The sequence below is a fragment of the Rhinolophus hipposideros genome, assembly GCF_964194185.1.
Source record: "Rhinolophus hipposideros genome assembly, chromosome: 20".
NCBI classification, from domain to species: domain Eukaryota; kingdom Metazoa; phylum Chordata; class Mammalia; order Chiroptera; family Rhinolophidae; genus Rhinolophus; species Rhinolophus hipposideros.
The window spans coordinates 39,022,144-39,045,663 of NC_138066.1; the positions used below are offsets into that span (position 1 = coordinate 39,022,144).

At 37.8% G+C, this 23,520-nt stretch overlaps 1 protein-coding gene across 3 annotated transcripts in view; it reads right to left on the bottom strand.

Moving 5' to 3' along the window:
* The window catches only part of NSF (N-ethylmaleimide sensitive factor, vesicle fusing ATPase), a gene marked incomplete at its 3' end in the record, with an annotated part of 126,819 nt that overhangs the window by 7,744 nt on the left and 95,555 nt on the right, over positions 1–23,520 (bottom strand). For all 3 annotated transcript variants that reach the window (XM_081027499.1, XM_081027498.1, XM_081027500.1), the window contains exons 16-17: positions 21,150–21,216; positions 18,772–18,851 (exon numbers count right to left, since the gene is read on the bottom strand). In XM_081027499.1, coding sequence (XP_080883625.1) covers positions 18,772–18,851; positions 21,150–21,216 — 147 coding nt within the window. The remainder of the gene's footprint in view (positions 1–18,771; positions 18,852–21,149; positions 21,217–23,520) is intronic.

Below are 23,520 nucleotides of genomic sequence, written 5' to 3' on the forward strand. Positions count from 1 at the left end.
AGTATTTATTATGATTGTATAAATGTGATTTATGGCTGAGCCATGTAGTATACTATTAATTTCCTTTCTTGGGCAATATTTTGTTTTTATTAGTTAATAATTGCCATTTCCCCCCTTTGCTGTTTACCAGGTACCTATCACAAGTTCATCCCCAAACAATCACAACCATGAATATCCTTTCAATACATTCAAACATGTCAGGGGATTTTAAAGTTTTGTTTTGTTTTCTTGAAGACATTCTCCTCCTGAAGGTTTCTGTTCTCAGAGCTCAATCTGAATCAACTGCTCTCTAGGTCCCCTGCACAGCTGCAGTTCTAGAACTTTCCTCTCTCCTTGTTAGAACCCATTTCCTAGCTTTCCCTTTTCTTCATTTATTCTCTCTTTTCCATGGTGCATATACTTAAAAAGTTTCTTGAGAAAGTTGACATATGGAAGCTAAAAATTTCCTTGAATGTCTGGAAATGCTTATATTCAACTCTTAATATTGTACACGGTATTTATACTTGACAGTTTAGCTAGGTATAGAGAACAACGTCAGAAATAATTTTCCACTGAGAATTTAAGGCATTGCTCCACTGTCTTTAGATGCCAATTTAATTTTCTCTGTTTCCAACTTTTTAAAAAACATACAGTTTTAAAGAAATCTTTTCTTTATCCCTGTTCTGTAATTTCAAAATTATGTGCCTTGAGAAAAGTCTTTTTTTACTCATTTTGTTGGCACTAGATGGGTCCTTTCTAAACTGGAAACTCCAGTCAGTTCTACGAAATTTCTTTGAGATTTCCTTCCATTCATTTTCTGTCTCCTGCAGTGCACCTCCATCCCTTCCCCCCTCAGAACCTCCATTAGTTGGATACTGGTCTAATACTAATCTTCAAATTTTCTTTCTTTCTGTTTTGCTCCTGGTTTTTATTTCTTTCTCTAATACTTTTTAGGTTAGCATCAACTTTATCTTCCAACCTTTAAGCTCTTTTCATAATATATTTTTGATTTCTAAGAGCTCTTTCTGGTTTCTTGAATTTTTAAAAATTACATCCTATTATATTTCATCGATAACAATAACTAATTTTAGATCTCTGTGAATACTTCAGATTTAAAAATGTTTTCTTCTGTTCTCTGTTTTGTCTTTTTCCTCTGGGTTCCTTTTTTTTCTTTCTATTTGTTCACTGGAGGCTTTCATCAAGAGTATGGTGACCGTTGGATTACTATTTATATTTAAGAGTTAAACTAATGACTTGAAGCTCTGAGACTGAGGGATGATCAGATAAGAGTTGGCTGATTATTGAGGGTCCCTCAAAGGTCAGGATGTGTTAATTTTTTCCCAGAGAAGAATCTTCTAGTCTTCTTCCTGAGGGTTATGAAGCCTAGTTTCCAGCATACTGGAAGGAGGTCGGGGAAGGGTCTGCGCATCTCACCATTCAATATGGAGACTTTCATTTACTTCTATTTGCAGTATGGCACCTCTTTAAAGCAATTGCTCATTTAATGTTCATTATAAAACTGAGAATTAAGTACTAGTATTAACTCTTATTTTACTGATGAAGCTACTGAATCTCACAGATATAAGTAATTTGTTCAAAGATAAGTAAGTAATAAATGACAGAGCCAGGAATGGAAACCAGATCCAGAATCCAAAATTGTATACTGACTTTCTTCATGCAGAAAAATGTATTTTTAAAAATGTTTACTTGGAAAATGGAAGAGGAACAAATTTTAAACTTATGTCACTAGATTTATATACACTCATTCCACAGAAAAGCTTTTAATACAATCATTAAACCTATTCACAGATCTTAGAAACTCAGGACGTTAAAATAAATGTGGAAAATAAATCATGTGGAAATTAAAATAAATGTAGGAAAAGATTTTAAGCAATTGAAGAACAGATGCCAAAACAATTTCAATTTGGGTTTTGTAAACATTACACTACTACTCTCAATAATGCATGCTAACCTGTCTCAATCTTACTCATTGTTTTTGTCCATCTACTGTGCCAAGAATGGAAAACGTACCCACATAAACAAAGGCATGTCAAAGGAAAAAAAGTTGAAGTCTTCTGGTATAACTAGTGACTGGCGTATCAGATGAATGGGTGATCGTTATTGTTAGTCAAGAAATCAACTAGCTACAAGTCAAACACATTATCAACAGACCTTTACCAAGCTCCTAGGAGAATACAGAATAGACCTTGTAAATGAGGACAGATACAAAAGAGATCATTACAATACAATATGGAAACGTGTAAGGATTATCACAGGAAGTCTGTCAGCCGGGTAGAGGGAAGAAACATGTAACAGGAACATCCCTTTTTTCTCTAGAGGTAATACCTGAGTGGAGTGTTAAGGAATGAGCAGGATGATTAGGAAGATAATGGGGGAGGACACTATAAGCCAGAAGGAACAGAAATACGTAAGTCCAGGAACGAATGAATGGCTCAGTTGGTTCAGCTTGAGATCTGGGCAACAGGGTTGTCGGTTCGATTCCCACATGTGCTAGTGGGCTGCACCGTCCGCAACTAGAATGAAGACAACGAGCTGCCGCTGAGCTGCCACTGAACACCTGGGAGGCCAGATGGCTCAGTTGGTTGGAGCGCGTACTCTCAACCACAAGTTTGCCGGTTCGACTCCTGCAAGGGATGATGGGCTGCGCTCCCTGCAACTAAGACTGAACAAGGGCAACTGGACTTGGAGCTGAGCTGCGCCCTCCACAACTAAGATTGAAAGGACAGCAACTTGATTGGGAGCTGATGGGTCCTGGGAAAAACACACTGTTCCCCAATAAAGTCCTGTTCCTCCTAAAAAAGAAATATGTAAGTCCAAAGACAAAAATAACAAAAACTGGGGTGTTGGGGTAATTACGAATACATCAAGACTTATAAACTACTATAACAGAAAAGTGGTACTTTTAAGTGTTTCTCAACACTAAATTCTAGTGGTAAACTTAGGAACGTATTCCTGAAGCCTAATACATGCCTAATAGATGCCAGAGGCCACACAGGGTGGAACATCCTCATTACCTTTAAAGGTAACTGCTACTTCTTTTCCCCCCTGAGGTTTTTAATGTTCCATAGCCCGTAATTCAAACTCCCTCATCTTGCTCCACTCTCATGGAGGACAAGGTTGGCCCCAGAAGAATGGCATTGAGGAGGAAGCTTCTTACTCATTCCAGAAAGCTGGAACTGCTCTTTTCCCAGCGAACCTTGCTCCAAACCTTAACAGTGACTACTCTCTTCAGAGTGTTGAAAGACTGGGCAATGTAGAGCAACTTATAATGGAGACGCTAATTTATGTTTTGCTTTTCTTCTTGTTTAACAAGACTGCAAACACTGCAGAGAGGTCACGACCCAGGCAAGTTCAGGCCTTGACTTGTAAAGCGTCATCTTTAAGAAAACACTGAAAAACGTTACCAAATAATTAAATTGTGCTGGGTCATTTTGTATATTAATTAGTGGTAATGCTCATGAAGAAGCTTTATCATGAAAAAGCAGCTCTGAATGTGTTAATACAATAAATTGCACGGCAGAATGTTTTGGAGGAAAGGCTGCCCGCAGCATGAAATAGGAACGCTAGTTTTTTAAAAAACAGTAGTAGAGCTTAATCCAAAAGGGTAAATCCAACTTGTTAATGCATGGCTACTAGTCTGAAGTCTACAGCCCCAAAACATGCCTCTTGATGGGAAGAAAAAAAAAGTACAGAGATATCTTATTTGGGGCGAAAAAAATTAGTCCCAGCATACTCTTTACTGAGACTTGTTAGTCCTGCTGCAATAAAGAAGAGGCCTAAATAAAATGCCTATCGGCCAATCGGATTATCATAAACATTGTTCCAAGGTTAAATAAGTATTAGTTAACTAATTCTTAGAACCATAAGAAGTAACTCAGGTGAAAACATTACCATGAAAAAGGCAAGACTCAGTCAGGTGTTGATCCTTCAAAAAAACCACTTCTTTACATGATGAAGAATGAGCAAAGTACTAAGCAGAATCTAAGCCTTTTGCCACACAAAGGACTAACCAGATAATCCACACCCTTTCACAGGCCCTGCCCATTGATTGGCCCCAATAAACTGATTTGTAACAAAAGTGCATGTGGAAGAAAGCTTTTTTTTTTTTTCTTAAATAAAATGCCACCAATATAATACTGCAGTGCAATAGAAGGGCTGATTTTAACCTGTGAACAAAAGTAAAGTCAGTTATGCAGTAAAGAAAGGCCATTTTTTCCATATCATTCAATGGCAAGCAAGTGTAATACACCCTTGGTAAGCAGAATTAACTGTGAACAATTGGAAACCCTGAAATGGATTAAGAAGTGAGTTTAAAAGTGCAACTCCAAACTGCTGTGTGCTGGGAGGCTTAAACTTTATTTTTTGACTAGTAGGATTTGAGAGTTTTGTAAACAAGAGTGAAAATTTTCAGAATATTAAGAATTTATAAACCTGGTAACTAAAAGATACAACAGATTAGTTGATCAGACCCTTAACAAGAATATTTTTCTGTTCAGGTATTTATGGAATTATGAGATGTGGTTTGTGCCTCCAAAGTGATTACAAGTTAGCTGGGAAGAGCAAATAATATTCAGGGACCGCTACCAAGTAAAACATAAGTAAATATGAACTCGTAATGGCTGAGGGGACATGGCACAAGGGGACAGTTTCATTGGCATGGGGTCATCTCGGATGATTCCTGGTACAGTAGGGACAGTGACAAAGGAGTCCCTGGAGGAAGAGGGACGGGTCTCCATTGGGTGGTGGAGGCAGCTGAGTCCGCACTAAGGGCTGAAAACAGTCTTTTGAGAGAGATGGGGAGTAGGCAGCCAATACAAGGAAGATGCAGAATGCTAAACTAAGGAAGGAGATTTAATATAAAAAGCAACAGGGAACTAAAGAAGGTTCTTGAGGAGGAAGAACTGTGATGAAGAGAACAGATGAGCCCGGCAGCTATGTGCAGGACCACCTAGTGGCCGGTGAGAAGGCTGCTGCCCGGATGACAGGCAGTTCTAACAGTGAACAGGCCGGGCCGGGAAGTGTCTGCACCTTTCACGGACAACTCACATATGTGACATCCTGTTTCATGCAAGCCCAGGGCTAGCAAAAAGCAAGGGAAGAGAGGCAAGACCCGTGTGAGATAGGTCGCTTGACGCTGTAGAAAAAGTACAGGCCCCATCCCTCAGAGCTGTGTGATTCTGGCTAGATTATTTCACTTCTCAGGACTTGTCTCCCCCTCAACCATAAAAATGGGATTAAACATCCTACCTACCTGTCAGAGTACAGCAAGAGGTGAAGAATGCTTGGGGGAGGGAGGGCCTTTGCCATTCTTGTCAGAGGAGGCAAGAATGAAAGGAAGTGAGCCTTGAACGAATGGTCTTGAGAGGAACCTGAAAAATCGTCCTCTGCCTAGGTTGTCAGGAATCCAACACATTAGATTGGGTGGGCGAGCAGTGGGGCACCTGAGTCCTTCTTTCCAGCAAAGACACTAGCAGCAAATGATACAGAGAACGCATTCTCCCAGAGGGCCAAGAGTCACGGTTAGGAGAAGATGAGAGCACCAATCTTCAGCTTAACTAAGGTTACTGTGAGGCCCAGACGGGGCCTGAAGCTAAAGATCAAACACCCCCTCAGAAGGAGTCCTGGCGGTAGGTGAGAGCGAGCCCCCCCGCCCCCCAAGGGGCAGTGACTTCTGAGGGAGCAATCAGTTCAGGGCAGAGGGTGCGGAAAAAGCTCTCCTCGTAAGGCACTGCAGTCCATCACTTATCCTAGCTTCAGTCTTGAAATGGGAATCATTTCTCATATTTTTTACTTCGTTTGTATCGTTCACTATAGAGACCTTTATAAAAATTCTACCCACCACTGTGCTTGTACAACTTCATTGCTGCATTTATTTGCAAGTCTGAATCTTGTTTCTAGCCTGTCAACTCCCTGAGGACAGGAGCCATGTTTTATTTATCTGCGTCCTTGCAGTTCTTAGTACAGCATCCCTGGCACACGGAAAACACTCCTATGTTCCCTCTGCCTAGAATGCTCTCCCCTTACATATCCCACAAGGTTCTTCCCCTCTAAGTCAAGGCGTTGCTTAAACGTCACCTTTTCCACAGGCCTACACAACGCACCCTCCTCCCCAACCCCATTTGTAACGACACTTCCCCTCTTCTCACCTCCCTTTATCCCGAGGTTCCCCCAACAGTATGAATCACCTTTTCACATACTAAATACTTGACTCATTTACTGTCTTTACTTATTTATTGTATTTACTGCTGGTCTTCCTTCATGACGACAGGACTTCTGTCTGTCTGGTGTTAGTGATGTGTCCGTAGTGAGAAGTTAATACATTTGTGTTGAGTGAATCAATGGTGATCTCAGTGTAGGTGTCAGAAGCAGCAGATCACTCCTTCCTTGTTACATTCTCTATTGTGGCCCTGGAAGAATGCGTATTATACGGTGTTCGACAGGAAAATATGTCTCTTAGCCCCAAGTGTTGAATGCTGTGATAACAAGGAGTTTTAAAGAAAATAATCTAGAATCGATGGCATATATGCTTCATTTACAATGTAAGTAGATGCAAAGGCTGTCATCTCTGTCTTTTAGTTAATGAATTGATCACTCAATAGTTAAGCTATTGATTGGATAATACAGACTTCTCTAACAGAGGAGAAGGTAAGAGTCATAGAGACTAATTATTTAAGCTAGTAAGATAACAAGTGTTATTAAGCACCTCTTACAACTCTCGGTTTCCCCAAACCGAGGGAAAAAACTGAGTACAACTGAAAACAACCAGGAGACTGGGCAGCGAAAGGGGAGGAATGGGGCCTCTTTGCATATCCTGCATGCATTTCTGATTTCTCATGCTCAGATGTCTGTAACTTCTTTTTTTGGTAGTTAAATGTTTAAGTTGAATACCAAAGGAAGGATGTTTCAAATAAATCATGCTACAACTAGGCAGACAACTAAACTTAAACTCTCCATTAGATTTTACCCCGAAGCAAATTCTTAGGCTGCGGTCTTTGTAACCATCCTCATGGTACTGCAAGTAGGACAGAGGACAATCAGAAGGGAAAGTCGTGATGCAGATTGGAAATGAAATGAGAAACTTCACCCCAAATAACTGTAAATAATTACTATAGGTGAGCAGCCCACTTTGTGATATTAAAGGATATTTTAGTACCGATTTGTGAAAAAGATACTGAGTCATCAGATTTTATACTCAGAGTATCTCTTAAAGAGGACCTAGTCCTCTCCTCCCTCTTCCGGTTATTTTGTAGATGAGAAACCCAGGGTGAGACGTGAAGTGACCTGTTCTAAGCTTTTACTTCCAGGAGGGAGCTGAAACAGTACAGGCCACACTGGTATTTCCACTACATTTTGTTGTCCATTGTTCCTATTTGTGTAATTTTTAAGTCCTATCAGCAATGGCTGAGCCTTAATTATGAGTTAGGTAGATATATCACCTAGAAATGCTGACCTCTGAGCTCTTAGGAGAAAGGGTTAATTAAGAAAATAAAATTGCACTGAGCACGCTACAGTCTTCTCAATGCCAAAGGGACAGTTTTGTAGACATGTTTTCTCATTAGACACTTAAGATGACCACTGATGAAACCAAACGCCTCAACCTTGCATCCACAGATTTTCCCTCCTTCTCTCAGCTTTTAGCTTGATATACCCTACAATGACTCCTGCGCCTATTAGGTCAATTTTCTTCTCATTTAATTTCTACCCCTGTGACTTCTTTTTAAAATAAAATTTATTGGGGTGACAATGATCAACAAAACTATACAGGTTTCAAGTGTACAATTCTATAATACATCATCTATATATTGCATTATGTATTCACTACCCAGAGTCACTTCTCCTTCCATCACCATATTATTTGACCCCCTTTGCCCTCTCCTACCACCCTCCACCTCTTTTACCCTCTGGTAACCACTAAACTTGTCTGTGTCTATGAGTTTTTGTTTCTTTATTTGTTCGGTCTTGTTCTTTCTACCTCTGTGATTTTTATCCCTAATATTCCTCTTTATTTTTATTTATTTTTTGTTATCTCTCTTTTATTTTATTTTAATTTTATTTTTTTTAATTTATGGGGGTGACATTTGTTAGTAAAATTACATAGATTTCAGGTGTACAATTCTGTATTACATCATGTATAAATCCCATTGTGTGTTCACCACCCAGAATCAGTTCTCTTTCCATCACCATATTCCTCTTTTTTAAAATGCTTTCCAGAGTTTTCTACCAGTATGCAATTATCTCTTATGTTCAAGATTTTTCAAAGCTTGATTTCTCTCCACACTCTGCCCTCATTTAACCCTTCACAACCCAGTTTACTTCTTTAGGCCCCAACATTTCAAAACATGGATTCAATGTGCCCAGTCACAATACCTCACTAATCTGGAGGCAAATTTGCTGAACAATTTCAACTATTCAGAACACAACCAAGAACCAAGAAATAAGCAAAAATCCTCTAACTTCTAGGACTGAAAAAACCCCAACTCAAATGAGGTTCAAATGACTTTATTCACAGGGATTGCTGACCTATCTATCCATTAGGCATAATGGGCACAGTGGCAAGGGCCCATAACACTTTGAGGGACCCACAAAATATTCTTTCTTTTAAAATTGCCAGAGAAAGCCTTGATTATAAGTATAGTCCGAACACTGCATGGGCTATGCTTACACTAAAAATAATTACTTGATGTCTTTCTGAAATTCGAATTTAACTAGGCACGCTGTATTCTTACCTACTAAGGCTGACAATGCTGCTCAGAGCAGATTCAGCCCCAGACCAGAGTGGGCGGCTTGGTGAACAGGGCATGGGCTGGGTGTTAAATAACCTCAACTTGCTCCTTGGCCTTGTGGACAAACTCCACAACAGAACAGGTTGTCCTGGATTACGAGCTCTTGGAGAGCAGGTACAATGTCTTATTCATAGTTATGTTTTTATGGTGTGGAACAAATGTTTATTAAATGCACATCCTAGTAAAAGCATATATTCCTTAAAGTAATATTTCAGACTTGCCTGTCAAAAGAAATATTTTTGGATGGAAAACAAAGTTCCCATCTCCCTTCCATGAAACTCAACATAATTGTCACCATCTATCTTAGTCAACCTTAGTCACATTGGCATTCAGCTGTGATAGGTTCAGACTGGAAGCACAGCACCGAGCTGAATGCCAGGTGGGTTTCCAAGGACAACTGCAACAGTCATGAGGCACTGTCACACTTTTACTCTCAGGACCACAGGGTGTCTTATAGACCAGACCTTAAATTAAATCAGCCTTAAAGGAAAAAAATAAGGTTACAAAAATTATTACACAGACAAGTTTAGAGACAAAGGGAGATTCTCTTAACTCTGTTAGTCAAATAGCAAATTAGTTAGAAGGACTAGAATGAAAGAATTCTGACAGTTACTCTACTAAGTTAAAAGTGAAAATAATAGTATACACATTAAGTTTTTATTTTTTTCATGATTATAAAGTAATAAACGCTTATTGTAGAAAATTTATAAAATACAGGAAACAATAAAGTTGGAAAAAATCACTAATAATCCTACCGTCTAAGACACAGCTGTCTTTAAGATGGGGAAATCATAGAACTTCAATTCACAGTAACATATTTAAGGCAGTGAGGCTAGATAAAGACATTCTAGCAGAGAGAATTTGTCTCAGCACCATTAGCATTTCTCTAATGATTAAAATTTAGGTATTTAGTTATGAGTTATCTGAAAATGGTACACACACACACACACACACACACTTGTAACTTTCTTGTATTCATTTACTTTTATTTAACATTTTGTTCTTTAAAAAATGTCTTGTTTTATATGTTTTAAAATGAACATCATCTTATAAAATAATAGATATATTAAAATACTAGTAGGATGAGCTCAAATTTTTTTTACTAGTAGGGTATGTGTTCAAAAAGTCTGGAGGCCATTAATATAAAGGCAGTCACAATAAACAATTTGGCATACTTCTTCCAGTTCTTTTCTCTTTATAACTTTAAGGTGATTTGATAGTCATGCAGGCACTTGCTGATAAAGGCCCAGTTTACATAGACAATATGTCACTACTGTGTTTCCCCAAAAATAAGACCTAGCAGGGCCATCAGCTCTAATGCGTCTTTTGGAGCAAAAAAATAATGTAAGACCCAGTCTTATTTTAATACAAGACTGGGTCTTACATAATATAATACAATATAATACAATATAATATAATAAATATAATACCGGCTACAATACTCGGTATAATAAAATAAAATATAATACCGGGTCTTATATTACTTTTTGCTCCAAAAGACGCATTAGAACCGATGGTCTGCTAGGTCTTATTTTCGGGGAAACATGGTAGCTGGGTGGCCAGAGCTTCTCATCTGACTGCTGCCACCTGGTATTTCTCCGTCCTCCCTGCCCATTATTACTCCTCTTATTCCGGAAACTGGCTCCCTTCTTCCATTTGCTCCAAGGCTGGCTAAGGCAGTGTCTGCAGGAGCGAGATGGCTAGCAGCTAGGAGAAAACAACCAAAGTTGCTATGCTCTTTCTTGCCGACATTTCTAGGGCTACTTCTTCGGCAGTAGCCAGGTGGAGATGAGCCCCTTCGATAGTGGCAACAAACCAAACTTTGTTGGTTTTATATAATTTTTTGTGTGATGACAGAGTCAGAATTTTCTTTGAAGTGAATAATAAACAATAACTGAGATGTGTTTTGCAGTTTACGAAGAACTACAAAAAATACTTATTTAATTCTCTCAACTTAAATATTTTTATTGTTCCTATTTTACAAATGAGAAAATTGAGTCTCAGAAGTCTTTGAATTCTAATTCCTGTGCTATTTACACTGCCAGTTCTATGTATAGTTAAGAGTCACCATCTTCAAAATATCCATTTAACAAATATTACCATCTACATAATCTAAACAGGTTAACAAACATAAAGAAAAGAAAGAAACGGCAGGGCCATGCAAACTGTCCAGACCTCTCCTCGTGAAAAGCACTTTCTATTCCCCAATGTGACGGGTAAGTAGAACTGTCAGGATGAAATTGTGGTTATAAACCAAGTGGTGACTTAAAAAGATCAAAGAAGGCGTGGTTCCATCTTCACTCCAACAACTATCAGGAATATTCATGGATTATTCTGGACCCTTTGTAAGCTTCCTCTTATTGGCTCTTCTTACCCAATAGCTGTCATGCCATGTAGTATAAACCCCTAGAAAATCTCCAAAGATCTGTGTACTTTGTTTTGGAGACAGGAAGGTAGAAGAGAAGCTGTAAAACGCTATTCTGTTCCCCCTTCAGTTAGGAGAAAGGGGAACTTTGGTTACAAGTAACAGGTGGCTGCCAAGGAAAAAGCAAGTAGTTGGGCCAGTCTGAAGGCTGAGGACAAGTGTAACGGGTAGTGTCCTCAGGAATCTCACAAGGGCCAGAAGCCCTGGCCCTCCCTCTACTGCTTACCCTGTTGAGCTCTTCAATTTATGTCTCTGCTTCATTCTTCCTTTTATAACAGGGATCCCTAATCCCCAGGCCAGAGTATTTGTCTTAGGATTTAGGAAGCTTCTAAATTTCAGCAATGACAGATGGGGAAGCAGGGTGTCCCTCTTTCTTTTTCCAGTGTTACAAATAAGGGACGTTGTGCCTTGGCGCTCCAAGCTGGAACTCTGAACTCACTTTCCATGAAAATTTGCTATATATAGTAGTTACATCCTTCAGTTTTTCTATCTTACAAGCTAAAGGTTCTGTGGACTATCTAAAGGCACCTCTTTTCTTTAAAACAAAAACAAAAAATGAACAGGCAAATACATTTCCAGTTCCATACAACAGTCTTAACAAAATACTAGACCCTCTAAGAACTTTGAATCAGCAACAAAATAGGATGAAATAGAATCTTAGGCCCCAAGCAATGGGAGTAGTCAAATCAATCAGGACCAACATCCATTCCCTTTTTGAAGATCTTGGGATAAGACTATAAATCAGTTGTTTACAAATGGCATACTCTGTGGACGATGGCATATTCCTGCTTTTCAGCAACTCCATGCTTTATACCGTCTATCTGTGTAGTCCACGGGTTTACAGAGAACATCGATACACAGAACATCGCTACACAGTATCTTAGTTGGCTCTCCATGGGGTAGGTAAGGCAGGAGGAAGTATCTCCATTTCATAGATGAAGAAACAGCTACAAAGGTAGTAAGGGACAGTTCAAAGTTATACAGGCAGACGATGACTGAGCTAAGACTGAAACTCAGGTTTTCTGATTCCAAATCCAACACGAAGAGTAAGTTCTGTGGAGACGGTACTCGTAATTAGATTCGTGGCACCATGGAATACTATGATACTATAATCGATACTTTTCTAACACTGATATTACGTCACAGTAACATATTTAAGGCAGTGGGGCTGGATAAGACATTCTAGCAGAGAGAATACTGTCTCAGTGCCATTAGCATTTCTCTGATGATTAAAATTTAGGTATTTAATTATGAGTTATCGGAAAATGGTACACACACACACCTCTTGTAACTTTCTTGTATTCATTAATACCTATTATAGATGTGCTCCACCAAAACAACAACAACAAACCCCCCTATTTTGAAAACATGGTTTTTATTCAGCAGATATCTGTAGCAATGTTTTATAAAAGGACTCACCACATTTCTCTGTCTTTTAATGTATTTGAAATTGTTCTACATCTACATAACAGTCATGTGCCACTTAACGACGTGGTTATGTTGAGCAAGGTATCGCTAGGCGATTTTGTTGTGGCACGAACATCACAGAGCATACTTACACAGACCAGACGGCACAGCCCACTACCGCAACTGCACGTGCTATACTTTCGTACAACTAGCAGCACAGTATGTTTGTTTACACCAGCATCACCAGAAACACATGAGCAATGTGTTGTGCTGCCATGGGATGGCTCTGATGTCACTAGGCAACAGGAAGTTTTCAGTTCCATTATAATCTTGTGGGACCACCGTGGTACACGCGGTACATCCTTGGCCAAAAAGCTGGGCAGCGCACGACTGTACATGAATTATACGCATGTTCGATTCACATAGAACTCTGAGACAATCTACCATACTAAGCAAAGTATACTCATAGAGAGTTTTATACGATGTGGTAGCCATCTCATGCCACGGACTTAATAAACGGGAAAACTGGGCCCCTAAACGGTCAATCACCGTTCAGCCATTTTTCAATAAAGAAGTCCAAGGCAAAAGTCACCGCATCAGTGATTACGATTAATGTGTCTGGCAAAATGACTAAACCTCCTTCCTAAAGTGGTTATATATCTTATTGAGTCATATTGTAGTCATTAGCCAGAGTTAATTTTGAACAGATAGATGGGGAGATACTCATGTTGAGGCCTGCACGGTTTGGAGTCTCTTCCATTATCTACTTATTTCGCTAAAGCAACCCTAAGCCTGAAGAGTTGCTTAATATTACCAAGACTTCCTAACAATATCTCTGAAGTAAGACTGTACTAAGATGTCATATAAAGATCACGTAAAAAGCAATCTTGTTTAGAGACTGGTAATTGTTAAAGCGAAACCCATGGAGAAACAAATATGTCTGCCCGAGTTGCCATCAGGAGTTTACTAAGTTTCTGTTTGGTTCACATGTTTAGAGCCCATCCTGGCTCTGATCACTACCTGTTTTTATTAGATAATATTCCCAGGTGCAAGAGCAGTGAGGAAGTTATTTTTTTTCCAACAATTTTATACTTTAGCTAAAACTCTAACAACTGGTAGTTAGGTCTGAGTTCTAATTCAGTAATATTGCTATGAATTTGGAGTGGTCTTCCTTTGTAAAAATTTGTATTTTCCAAAGGGTTTTCTAACTGGCATGCTGCATATGAGTTACAGGTGGGCTAAGAGAATCAATTCTCGTCGGCCCTTGGGCTGGCTGCATCTCTGGCCAGCTGTGAGTGGTGGCCTCACACCTTTACATCCTCAAATGTTACCATTTTCTATACGCCACGATCTGAAAAAGGTTGGGAAGCACTGAACTGAATGAGGATTGGTTCTCCATAAATTACAAGGCTATTCTCGTACATGCAGATGAGATTTTCCAGTCTGACTCCAAAAGTGTTAAGTAAAACTAGCATTAAGGCAGTCACTCAATGGGCTTAACTACTCTCACACTTGTTGAGGAAACTGGGAAGTCATGTCATTTTACAGCCTGAGGAGTTCCTTTTTCAGGTACTTTATTCTGTCTCTCCCACCCCATCCTACAAAAAGAAGGCACCAGAAGAGATCTATGAGGAAAATAACAAAGGCATTGGTGCTGCAGGTTGCGGGAAGATTTACCTGGCCCTGCCACCTTACTATACTGCTGCTTCCTTGACATTAAGACCAAGGCTTTCAAACTCCTGATCTTGAAAAGCACATTCTCCTCAACTTCCATAAATCTGCAAAACTTGAAAAGAGCCCCAGTGTCATCAAGTAAAAGAGGCGGCTTTAGGGCTCTCACTGGAAGGAGGGGTGTCTTCAAGCCTCTCACGGCTAAGCCGGACATTTCCTAACACTGGACAAATTGTACGTCCAGCTCAGGGAGGGTGAACGGCAGTGGTCTTTTACCCTCGAAGCCAATTGTTAGCTTTTCACAGGAACCAGCAGGGAAGCACATGTGAAACCTCTGTGGTGACGGTGAGCGCCCCCATGCCTTGTGTGACTCTGCATGTAGATGAAGCAGCCTGGGAGCCTCTGAGCTGTGGCTGCCGAGTTCTCAGAGCAGCCCTTTTCTCCGGCGTGGCTCCCTGCTGGGACAGCCCTTTTCAATTTTTCTATCCCCCCTCGATCTCTTCTCCTGCAGAACACAGGGAAACTTGATTGAAATAAAGACCTAGGGAACATGTTTTATTTTCTCCTGTTCAATCCATTTTAGAAAAGCTTTTAATTGGTTTTAAAAAGATGCTAAACAAAATGTGATGATGTTTTTCAGTCTTCATGAACTACCGATACCACTTTTTATACTTTCAAAAGACTAATAAATGAATCATGAAATTAACTCTCCAGCTAAATTTAAAGCAAATCCACTGAACATCAGGTTCATTAAAAATCTATGCATTTACTTAGAAAAATTTTAAATTGAAAGAAAATTATCCTAGTAACTGAAATCTGACTTGAATTTTTAGTCTTATGCTGAAAATCCAAGACCAAAGCAATCACAAAGGGTAAAAAGGAAGGCTTGTGAACCAGTTTTAATAAGCCAATTTACAACGAGGAAGAAGAGTGGGGGAGGGGAAAAGTAGAAAAGAGAATATCTTGATACATAACAACATAGTGCCCCCGAAGGGGTTCTTTTATTTGAGCATGTGCACACATGCACACAATTTTTCTGTGTGAAAGCTGGAATTACAACAAATGCAAAATTAAGGATTCTGTGACTGAGATGATTACTCTATTGTATATATGTACCATTCCTCTTTTTAAAGAAAAATACCTGTTTTCTTGACAGTGATAGTTTTCTACCCATCTATGCATTTCTACAACATTCAGATTCATATACTTTTAATATTTAATGAAAATATCTAAAAACCATAAATGCTTCTGCTCTAAAATGACAAATATTCTTGACACTGGATCAGCCTGAAATTTTCCCAAGAGAATAGAAATGAATTTTAAAAAGCAAGGTGACACAGAGAAAGCATATTTTTATTTTGTTAAATATGTGCCAACAAGAAATATTTCAAACATGAATTTCTTCTGCCACTGATTCACTTATACAGGAAAGTCATCTAGCAGTCCAGGTCAGAGTCACTAAATGCTGATTAATGACAGGCTGGTATTCTCTTAAAAGAGAATCTCTGCCATTTCCAATCACTAAGGCGACCAGATCTTTTACTTCTTATGTATCTTTATATCCTTCCTTTTCATTCCCAAGAGAAATTCATTCTACATCCCTTTTTAATGGTCCAATTCCTATTTCTAAGACTTCTCCCAGCTGGGCCAGGGGCCTTGGGTGCTCACTCCTTACTTCTAGCTCTTTATATAATCCCCCTCTCATCATTAAGTAGCTTCTGAAACCACTTTTTTTTTTGGTAACCATTTTATTGAGATATATTTTGTATAACCCACAACTAACTGTTTTGAAGTGTACGATTCAATGGTTTTTAGTATATTCCCAGAGATGTGCAATCATCACCACAATCAATTTTAAAATATTTTCACCACACCAAAAAGAAACCTCATACCAATTAGCAGTCACCTTTCATTCTCCCTATGTACCCCTCCCAATCCAAAGTAACCACTCACAAATCTACTTTCTGTTTCTACAGATTTGTCAATTCTGGACATTTCATATAAATGGAATCAAACAACATGTAGTTTTTTGTGACTGACTTCTTTCGCTTAGAATGTTTCCAAGGTTCATCCAAGTTATGGCATGTATCAGTACTCATTTCTTTTTATTGCCGAATAATATTCCATTTTATGTATATACCACATTTTATTTCATTGGATGAACATCTGGGTGGGTTCCACTTCTTGGCTATTATAAATAATGCTGCTATGAACATTCGGGTACCAGCTTTTGGGTAAGCATATGTTTTCATTTCTTTTGGGTATATACTTAGAATTGTGGGGTCATATGGTAACTAGCTTTAACCTGCTGAGTAACTGCTAGATTGTTTCCAAGGCTGCATGATTTTTATACTGTCACCAGCAGTGTACAAGGGTTCCAATTTCTCCCTATGCACGCAAACACTTATTATTATCTGACTTTTGATTATAGCCATCTAGTGGTTAAGAAGTGGTACCTCATTGTGGCTTTGATTTGCATTTTCCTGATGGCTAATGATGTTGATTGAGTATCTTTTCATGTGCTTATTGGCCATTTGAACTTTACTTATTTTTGAATCTTATCATTTTAATCAAAGCTTGCCAAATAATACAAGCCACAGTTAAACAGTTAATCCTACTAAAATGACACTCAAAATATATTGTTTTGTATCAATGATATATATATATATAGTTGAATAAATTATTCATGAAGTGCATATATATAAACCTGTATCAGATGTTGTAAGGTTCAAAAGCATGAGATAATGTTCTTCTCAAGTCTTACAATGATTTTTACAAAATAGGAATTTATTCCTAAGTGTTTAATCAAAATGTTGCAGGTCATTTGTTAATATGTTGTTTATTTCTATTAGCATTTATTTTAGATTACACATAATTCTCAGGTAGGGAATGTCTCTCTGTTTAAATCAATGTGTACAGTTCTTAACAATGTAAAGACAGGCAGTTTGAAAAATACCACTGAAAAGTTATTCTTCCCTCTCTTAAGTGACTTTTAGCATAAATTCTTTTTATGTGGAAAAAAAAATAAGAAAAAAATATATATCTGTTAAGAAATAAATTTAAATGCCTGGAAAGTCTCCCAATGTAATAATTTATAAAATGCAAATTTCATAAAAAAGGATTTTTTGGTATGTGATTTATTTATGTTTGTATGTATGTATGTATGTATGTATGCGTGTATGTGTGTTTTTCCAGGACCCATCAGCTCCAAGTTAAGTAGCTGTTTCAATCTAGTTGTGGAAGATGCAGCTAACAGTGGCCCATGCGGGTATTGAACTGGCAACCTTGTTAAGAGTACCACACACTAACCAAGTGAGCTAACCAGCTGCCCTGGTACGTGATATATTTAAATACTGGGGTTATTTTTGTTCTAGAAACTTCAGATATATCTATTTATGTATTTATTGAAGGAATCAGAGAAAGGAAAAATATACTCACTTCACTTCTCTAACTTCAGCCTTACTTAGTATAAGCTAAAACTCCAATTACTGGGAATGATAGTTTATGGAAATAGGATTAAAAAAATCCTTTCACAATGCATATATGTAATAAAATTTCAAGGTTGTTATAGGTTATGTTTCTTTTCACTATTCCAGAAATTAAAAACAAACAAACAAAAAAACCCTAGAAAATCAAGACAAATCCTTTCCTTAAGGTCTAACACACACACACACACACTTTTAACTATTAAATCACCAGCTCAATATTAAATATTTTCCATAGAGCTTAGTTTATATGTCTAACTTCGAATATGAGATTTCCATACAGACATTAAGATGTTTTGCAAGTTAGTACTTAATACCTTTGTATCTGCTTTTGATTGGCATTTCTTCGAGGTAATAGCATGTAGAATCAATCAAGAGAATTTGTGTCTTGTGTCATAGCCAAACATGCTCTGGCAGCCTCTACATAATTAACATATTTAACCATCCCTCTTAGGTTAGTTTTAAATGTGTTAACCTATCAAAGTCACCAGTCTCCAATCACCACATCAGTAAAAATGCAACCATATGAACCAACATATTGGTTATAAACTCACTCCTTAAATATGCCACATGCCACAAGAGAAATAACTGAAATTCACCTGTCAAAATTAAAAAAAAAAAAAAACAGTCTGCCTATAGGAATTAATTTCCTCAAATACAAATTCTTAGAAAACCTATGAAATGATAAATGAAACAAATGGGAACATGTATTTAATCCCTTCTATATTAATATCATGATCTCTCATAGAAGATGAAGTGGGGATAGGATGTGTATGTAGTGTGAGGGGGAACTTAAAAAACAAAACTAATTGAAACTATGGGATCTTGAGAGCTTCAAGAAAAACACTGAAGAACTTTTCTGACTGTTAAGAAAATCATTTACGTTAACACAGAAGGTGAGACTAGATGACCTTCAATTCTGTATGTTTATTTAAAGAGAGTGCACCGGTATATGGAATTTACCAGAAAAACTGTGAAAATGTTCTTTTATTATTTTTACCTGAGGAGGAGCCTTTTTCAGCAACACAAGAAGAGCCTGTAACACCAGGTTAGAAAATCGAGGGCCAATTGGGACATAATCTGGAAGAGAAACATTGCTATGTTTAGGGATCGGTACACATATGCACATATTCCAAACATTCAGATTTTTCTAATCCTGTTTCCCCAAATATAAGAGCAAAAATTAATATAAGACCCGGTATTTTATATTATGTTATATTACATTATATTGTATTGTATTATATTACATTACATTATATTATATTATCTTATCTTATATTATATTATATTATAAGACCCCGTCTTACATTATAGTAAAATAAGACCCGGTCTTATATTGATTTTTGCTCCAAAAGACACATTAGAGCTGATTGTCTGGCTAGGTCTTATTTTCGGGGAAACATGGTACATCAAGAGAAAACTCAGCCCAACAGCCATGCAACTAATGGTAATAAGAAAAAATGTCTCTGATAACTTGAATGTTTAAAATATTATTTAGGAACTCCTACCAGTAAATTTTTTAAAAATAGCTTCTACATATACATTTTGAGTTCATGTAGACATCTTTGTCTGCTATTCAGAGAAAGTTTTTTTTTTAAAAAAAGGATAAAAACCTCCAGATGCATTTATGAAGCATTTCCAAGGAATTGCTGCAAACCATGGCAATACAGTAAGTACACAGGCAACAAAACACCATGCTAGAAAACGATTAGAGGGGAAAATGGTAAGTAAGGGGCTTAATTATAACTGAAAAGATGGTAGAGCCACTAAGATTGGTCCTCAGGTGGTGAAGAACAAAGAATTTACTAAGAGAACGTTCCACCTGTTAAATTTCTACCAACCCTTGAAGATTTAGCACAAATGCCAGCTCCTTAGCTTTCTCTGCACATTGCATATGCACCCTTGCCCTGTGCTTACAGCTACCTTCAGGCATCAGCCCTCTGAAGTCAAAGTGATCCTTCCCTTTTCTGATTATCCAGAACAATGGCACACTCTACTCTGCATTAAGTTTTGCCAATATATGTTATAACAACAGACAGCATCTTACTTATTTTTCTGAGACCCTAATAATTCTAACACTGTAAGGGCTCAGCAAATGCTTGTTGAATAAATGAACAGACACGTACAGATAACTATTCATACAAGTGAAAATATACTTCGAGGGCACACATTCCTGACATAGTAGTGTTGCTATGACCACACATCTCAATTGTGTTTAGATAAAGGAATTCACACAGAGCTATGAGTATGTGCCTAAAAGCTTTTAAAGAAATAATCCTATAAACTGGGCTGAAATGTATCAAAAATAGCAGACCAAAAACCCAGGTCACTAGATAAAACTCTCAATTTAAGACCTCACAGATATACCTGCTTTGTTAAGAACAAACATTGCCTTAGGATATAGAAAAATAACAGAGGGCCTAAAGCAAGTCTGAAAATCATGGGAAAAACATAGTCAGAACAGTTAACTTGAAATCATTACTACAACATTATGGATAGCTCAAGGAAGAAGGGATGGGATTCATCAGGTGTTGGGTAGTATTTTCGGAGGTTTATTAAGTCACCAGGTGGGTTCAATTTAAACACAGTTTATTACAACATCCTGAGCCACTGTTATTAAGTTTATTCCAGATTTATCTAATTTTTGCAATGAAATAGAATGTAAGAGTAACAATACTTTTCTGGCATTTCCTTGTAGATTACATCTTATGAGCTGAGTGCAGGGGCTGTCTTACCCATCTTTGTGTCCTGTAGGAGTGTACTTAAACTTAGGAAATGTTTAATAAATATTTTTTTTTAATCACTTAGAGCACTTTTAACTTTCAGAATGTTTTCAGTATTATCATCCCATTTTTTTCTTCACAATTACTCAATTGGATAAGTAAGGAAGAGAACAGTCTCTTTTATGAGAGTAGAAACTAAGGTACAAGGAGCTTGCAGCTTCTGCCCCAAGTGTTACCACACTCCAATCATAAACCCTTCTTTCATTAGTTTTGTCAAAGTTCATAAGTGGAACCTCTGAGCTACAGGCAGCTCAGAGGTACTAAATAGCAAATATATCCATTATCAAAAATTACTAATTATTTATTATGGGCAGGGAACTCCATAGAAGATACAAACTAATATGAGGCAGGAGTCCTTACAAGAAAGCAGTTTATAATAGAGTTACGGTCATATTTAATAGAGTGAAGGCATATTTAACACGAATACCACCACTGACTAGAGAGATAAGAGATAATGTTATATTTCCGTATGAGACAAAGAAAGGTATTTCTATTGCTTTATAGTTTGTAAATATCCATTATTTTTCTCTTGTGATTGGTGAGACATGAGTTGTAATGTGGCAAAGATAGTACAATGGCAAACGTTATGACTCACCAAGCAGTCTCTCAATGTCATCCACGACTACACAACTGAGCTGGGATTTGTACGCATCATCAAAGATCTGGAAGAAAGCAAAGCCATTTGTTACCGCACTGCTCTCCATAACTATGACAATTTCCCAGAAGGTGAAATTTAATTAATTCTTGAGCAATATCTAAACAAAGCAGAGTAAAACACCAATATTTCAGACTACACTAAATTAGAATTTAATAGACAAAGCAGTTATCGTCTTGCCCAAGATGATACAACTGGATCACGGCCGTGTCATACCTGGGATGCTGAAAAACAGCTGGTCATTAATCAACTGACAAATCCCATCAAGTTTGTCACAAAGGTCTCTCCCATCTATGTCAGGAGCATGACATTAGTGTTGTGACTCAAGAGCTACATGAAGCCACAAGGGAAATGTAAAATAAAATTGGATGTTATTTTATTATCTGTAAAAATTGTGGCCCCGTTAAGCAAGAATAACAGCCAAACAGCAGAAGCTGTCAACTCAAATCAGACCATAACGGTCAAAGTGTTTGTAAAAGAATTAAAGTTGGGTATAAAGGATCAGACAGATCTGGTTCTATCTTTAGAATCAGACAAAAGGTAACAGTACATTGTCTTATGACAGCCAAAGACATGGAAATTAAACCAAGCAGTGAAGGAAGTTCTTATATCCTGACAAGGAGGTAGTAATTTCAAGCCAGACAGAAGAATCAATTTATGTATAATTTGAATATACGTGCTCAAGGCCTTGAGACCAGCCTTTTTGTAAACGTTGAGGGTTCCTTTTCCAGTGACTATAATTGGGGCTCAGTGCATCCCACTGGGGTCATCAGTAAGAATTTCCTGCATCCCAGTCCAATCTCTGGTTGATAGGTACCGTCAACCAAGATGGTAACCACCCCTCCCCCCATCTTGCATGGGGTGGCATAAGGTTCCTTAGTAGGCATCTTTTAACTATAGAAGATTAAAACTTAGGTAGAGAAATAAAGTAAATCAAACCTACAATATCAATATTTTCATACAAAGTTTAAAGACAACCTATGTATGCTTGGTCTTTAAAGTATTTTTAACAATTCAAACAATTTACCATATTAGAGTAATAGATTAGCCTTGCTAGTTCAATTTAAAATACGCAATTGAATAATTAATTTTATGGTGGAAGGTAAAAGATAATGTCAATAGCCTTGCAAATGGTAAGGAAAAGCTAAGATTAACCATATTTCATATTATGTCTTAATTTATTACTAAATAAATATACTTATATATTTACTTTGAAACTTGGAATGTTTTGTTTGTTAGACAACTGAAGTCCTGCAAAGAGAAAATAAAATATTTTGTATGTGTAAATACAGTTTAAGATAGTTAAAGGAATTTAAATTGTAAAAGGGACAGCAAATTTTACTAGACTTACAAATAGAATAAGCAATGTAAGTGGACTTTTTTAAAGTTTAAGTTTTCTTTTTGTGTTGAAAAACTAGCTCTTAAATGATACAATTTTGATATATTGACTTTTAATTTTTTAGACCTCAAATTAGCTACACATGGTCTTTTCTATGCCTTTCTCAAAAGTCACCTTCAAAGGTGCCAAAAAAAACCCCAAACCCCACAAAAACAACAGCAACACAAAACAACTCACGCTGACAATATGGATGGCACGTTCCTCCCCAGCAAACTATGTCTGTAAGGGAGGCACTGTCTCCTCACTACTGTTTTCAGGGTCTGATACCTCACTGCTGCTTAATCAATGTCTGCTGCACGCATGCATAAGGGAAAGCATGCTTCAGGAATGGCTCTGCTGCTTCCCTCTGCATTCCCTTTACCTCCCAGTCACCCTCCCACACTGTGTCACCATCCCATTTACCCTTCCATCCTTAGCTGTCTATCTCCCCAATGGATTGTGAGGTCCCTGTCAGCTCCAGTCCCCAGCACAGAACAGTATTTAGTAATGATACTTGCACAATGGAGTCAGTGGTTGAAACCATACAAGTTCTAACTCCATCTCGCCATGGGTCACTTGTCTCTCTTCTCCTTTGGCACAGCATTTTGTATTTTGTGTATGTGGTATGGATACACTGTATTTTTCTGGGTATTATACTAGACAGTAAGCCTCTGGAGGCAAGTGCTCTTAACGATCTCTGTGTCCTCTTCACTTAGTATAATGCCTTATCAGAAAATAATCCATAAACGTTTACTGAAAGAATAAATTTAAGCATGTATATTCAAGTAGAAACATCGAGGAAGTAGTTGGAGATGGCCCTGAGGACGCTGAGGATGAAAGCATCCTTAGGGTCATGACTGCTGAAACCATGAGAGGGAATGAGATCTCCAGGAAGAAATGGTAGAGGCAGAAGAATAAAAGGCTAAGGACTGA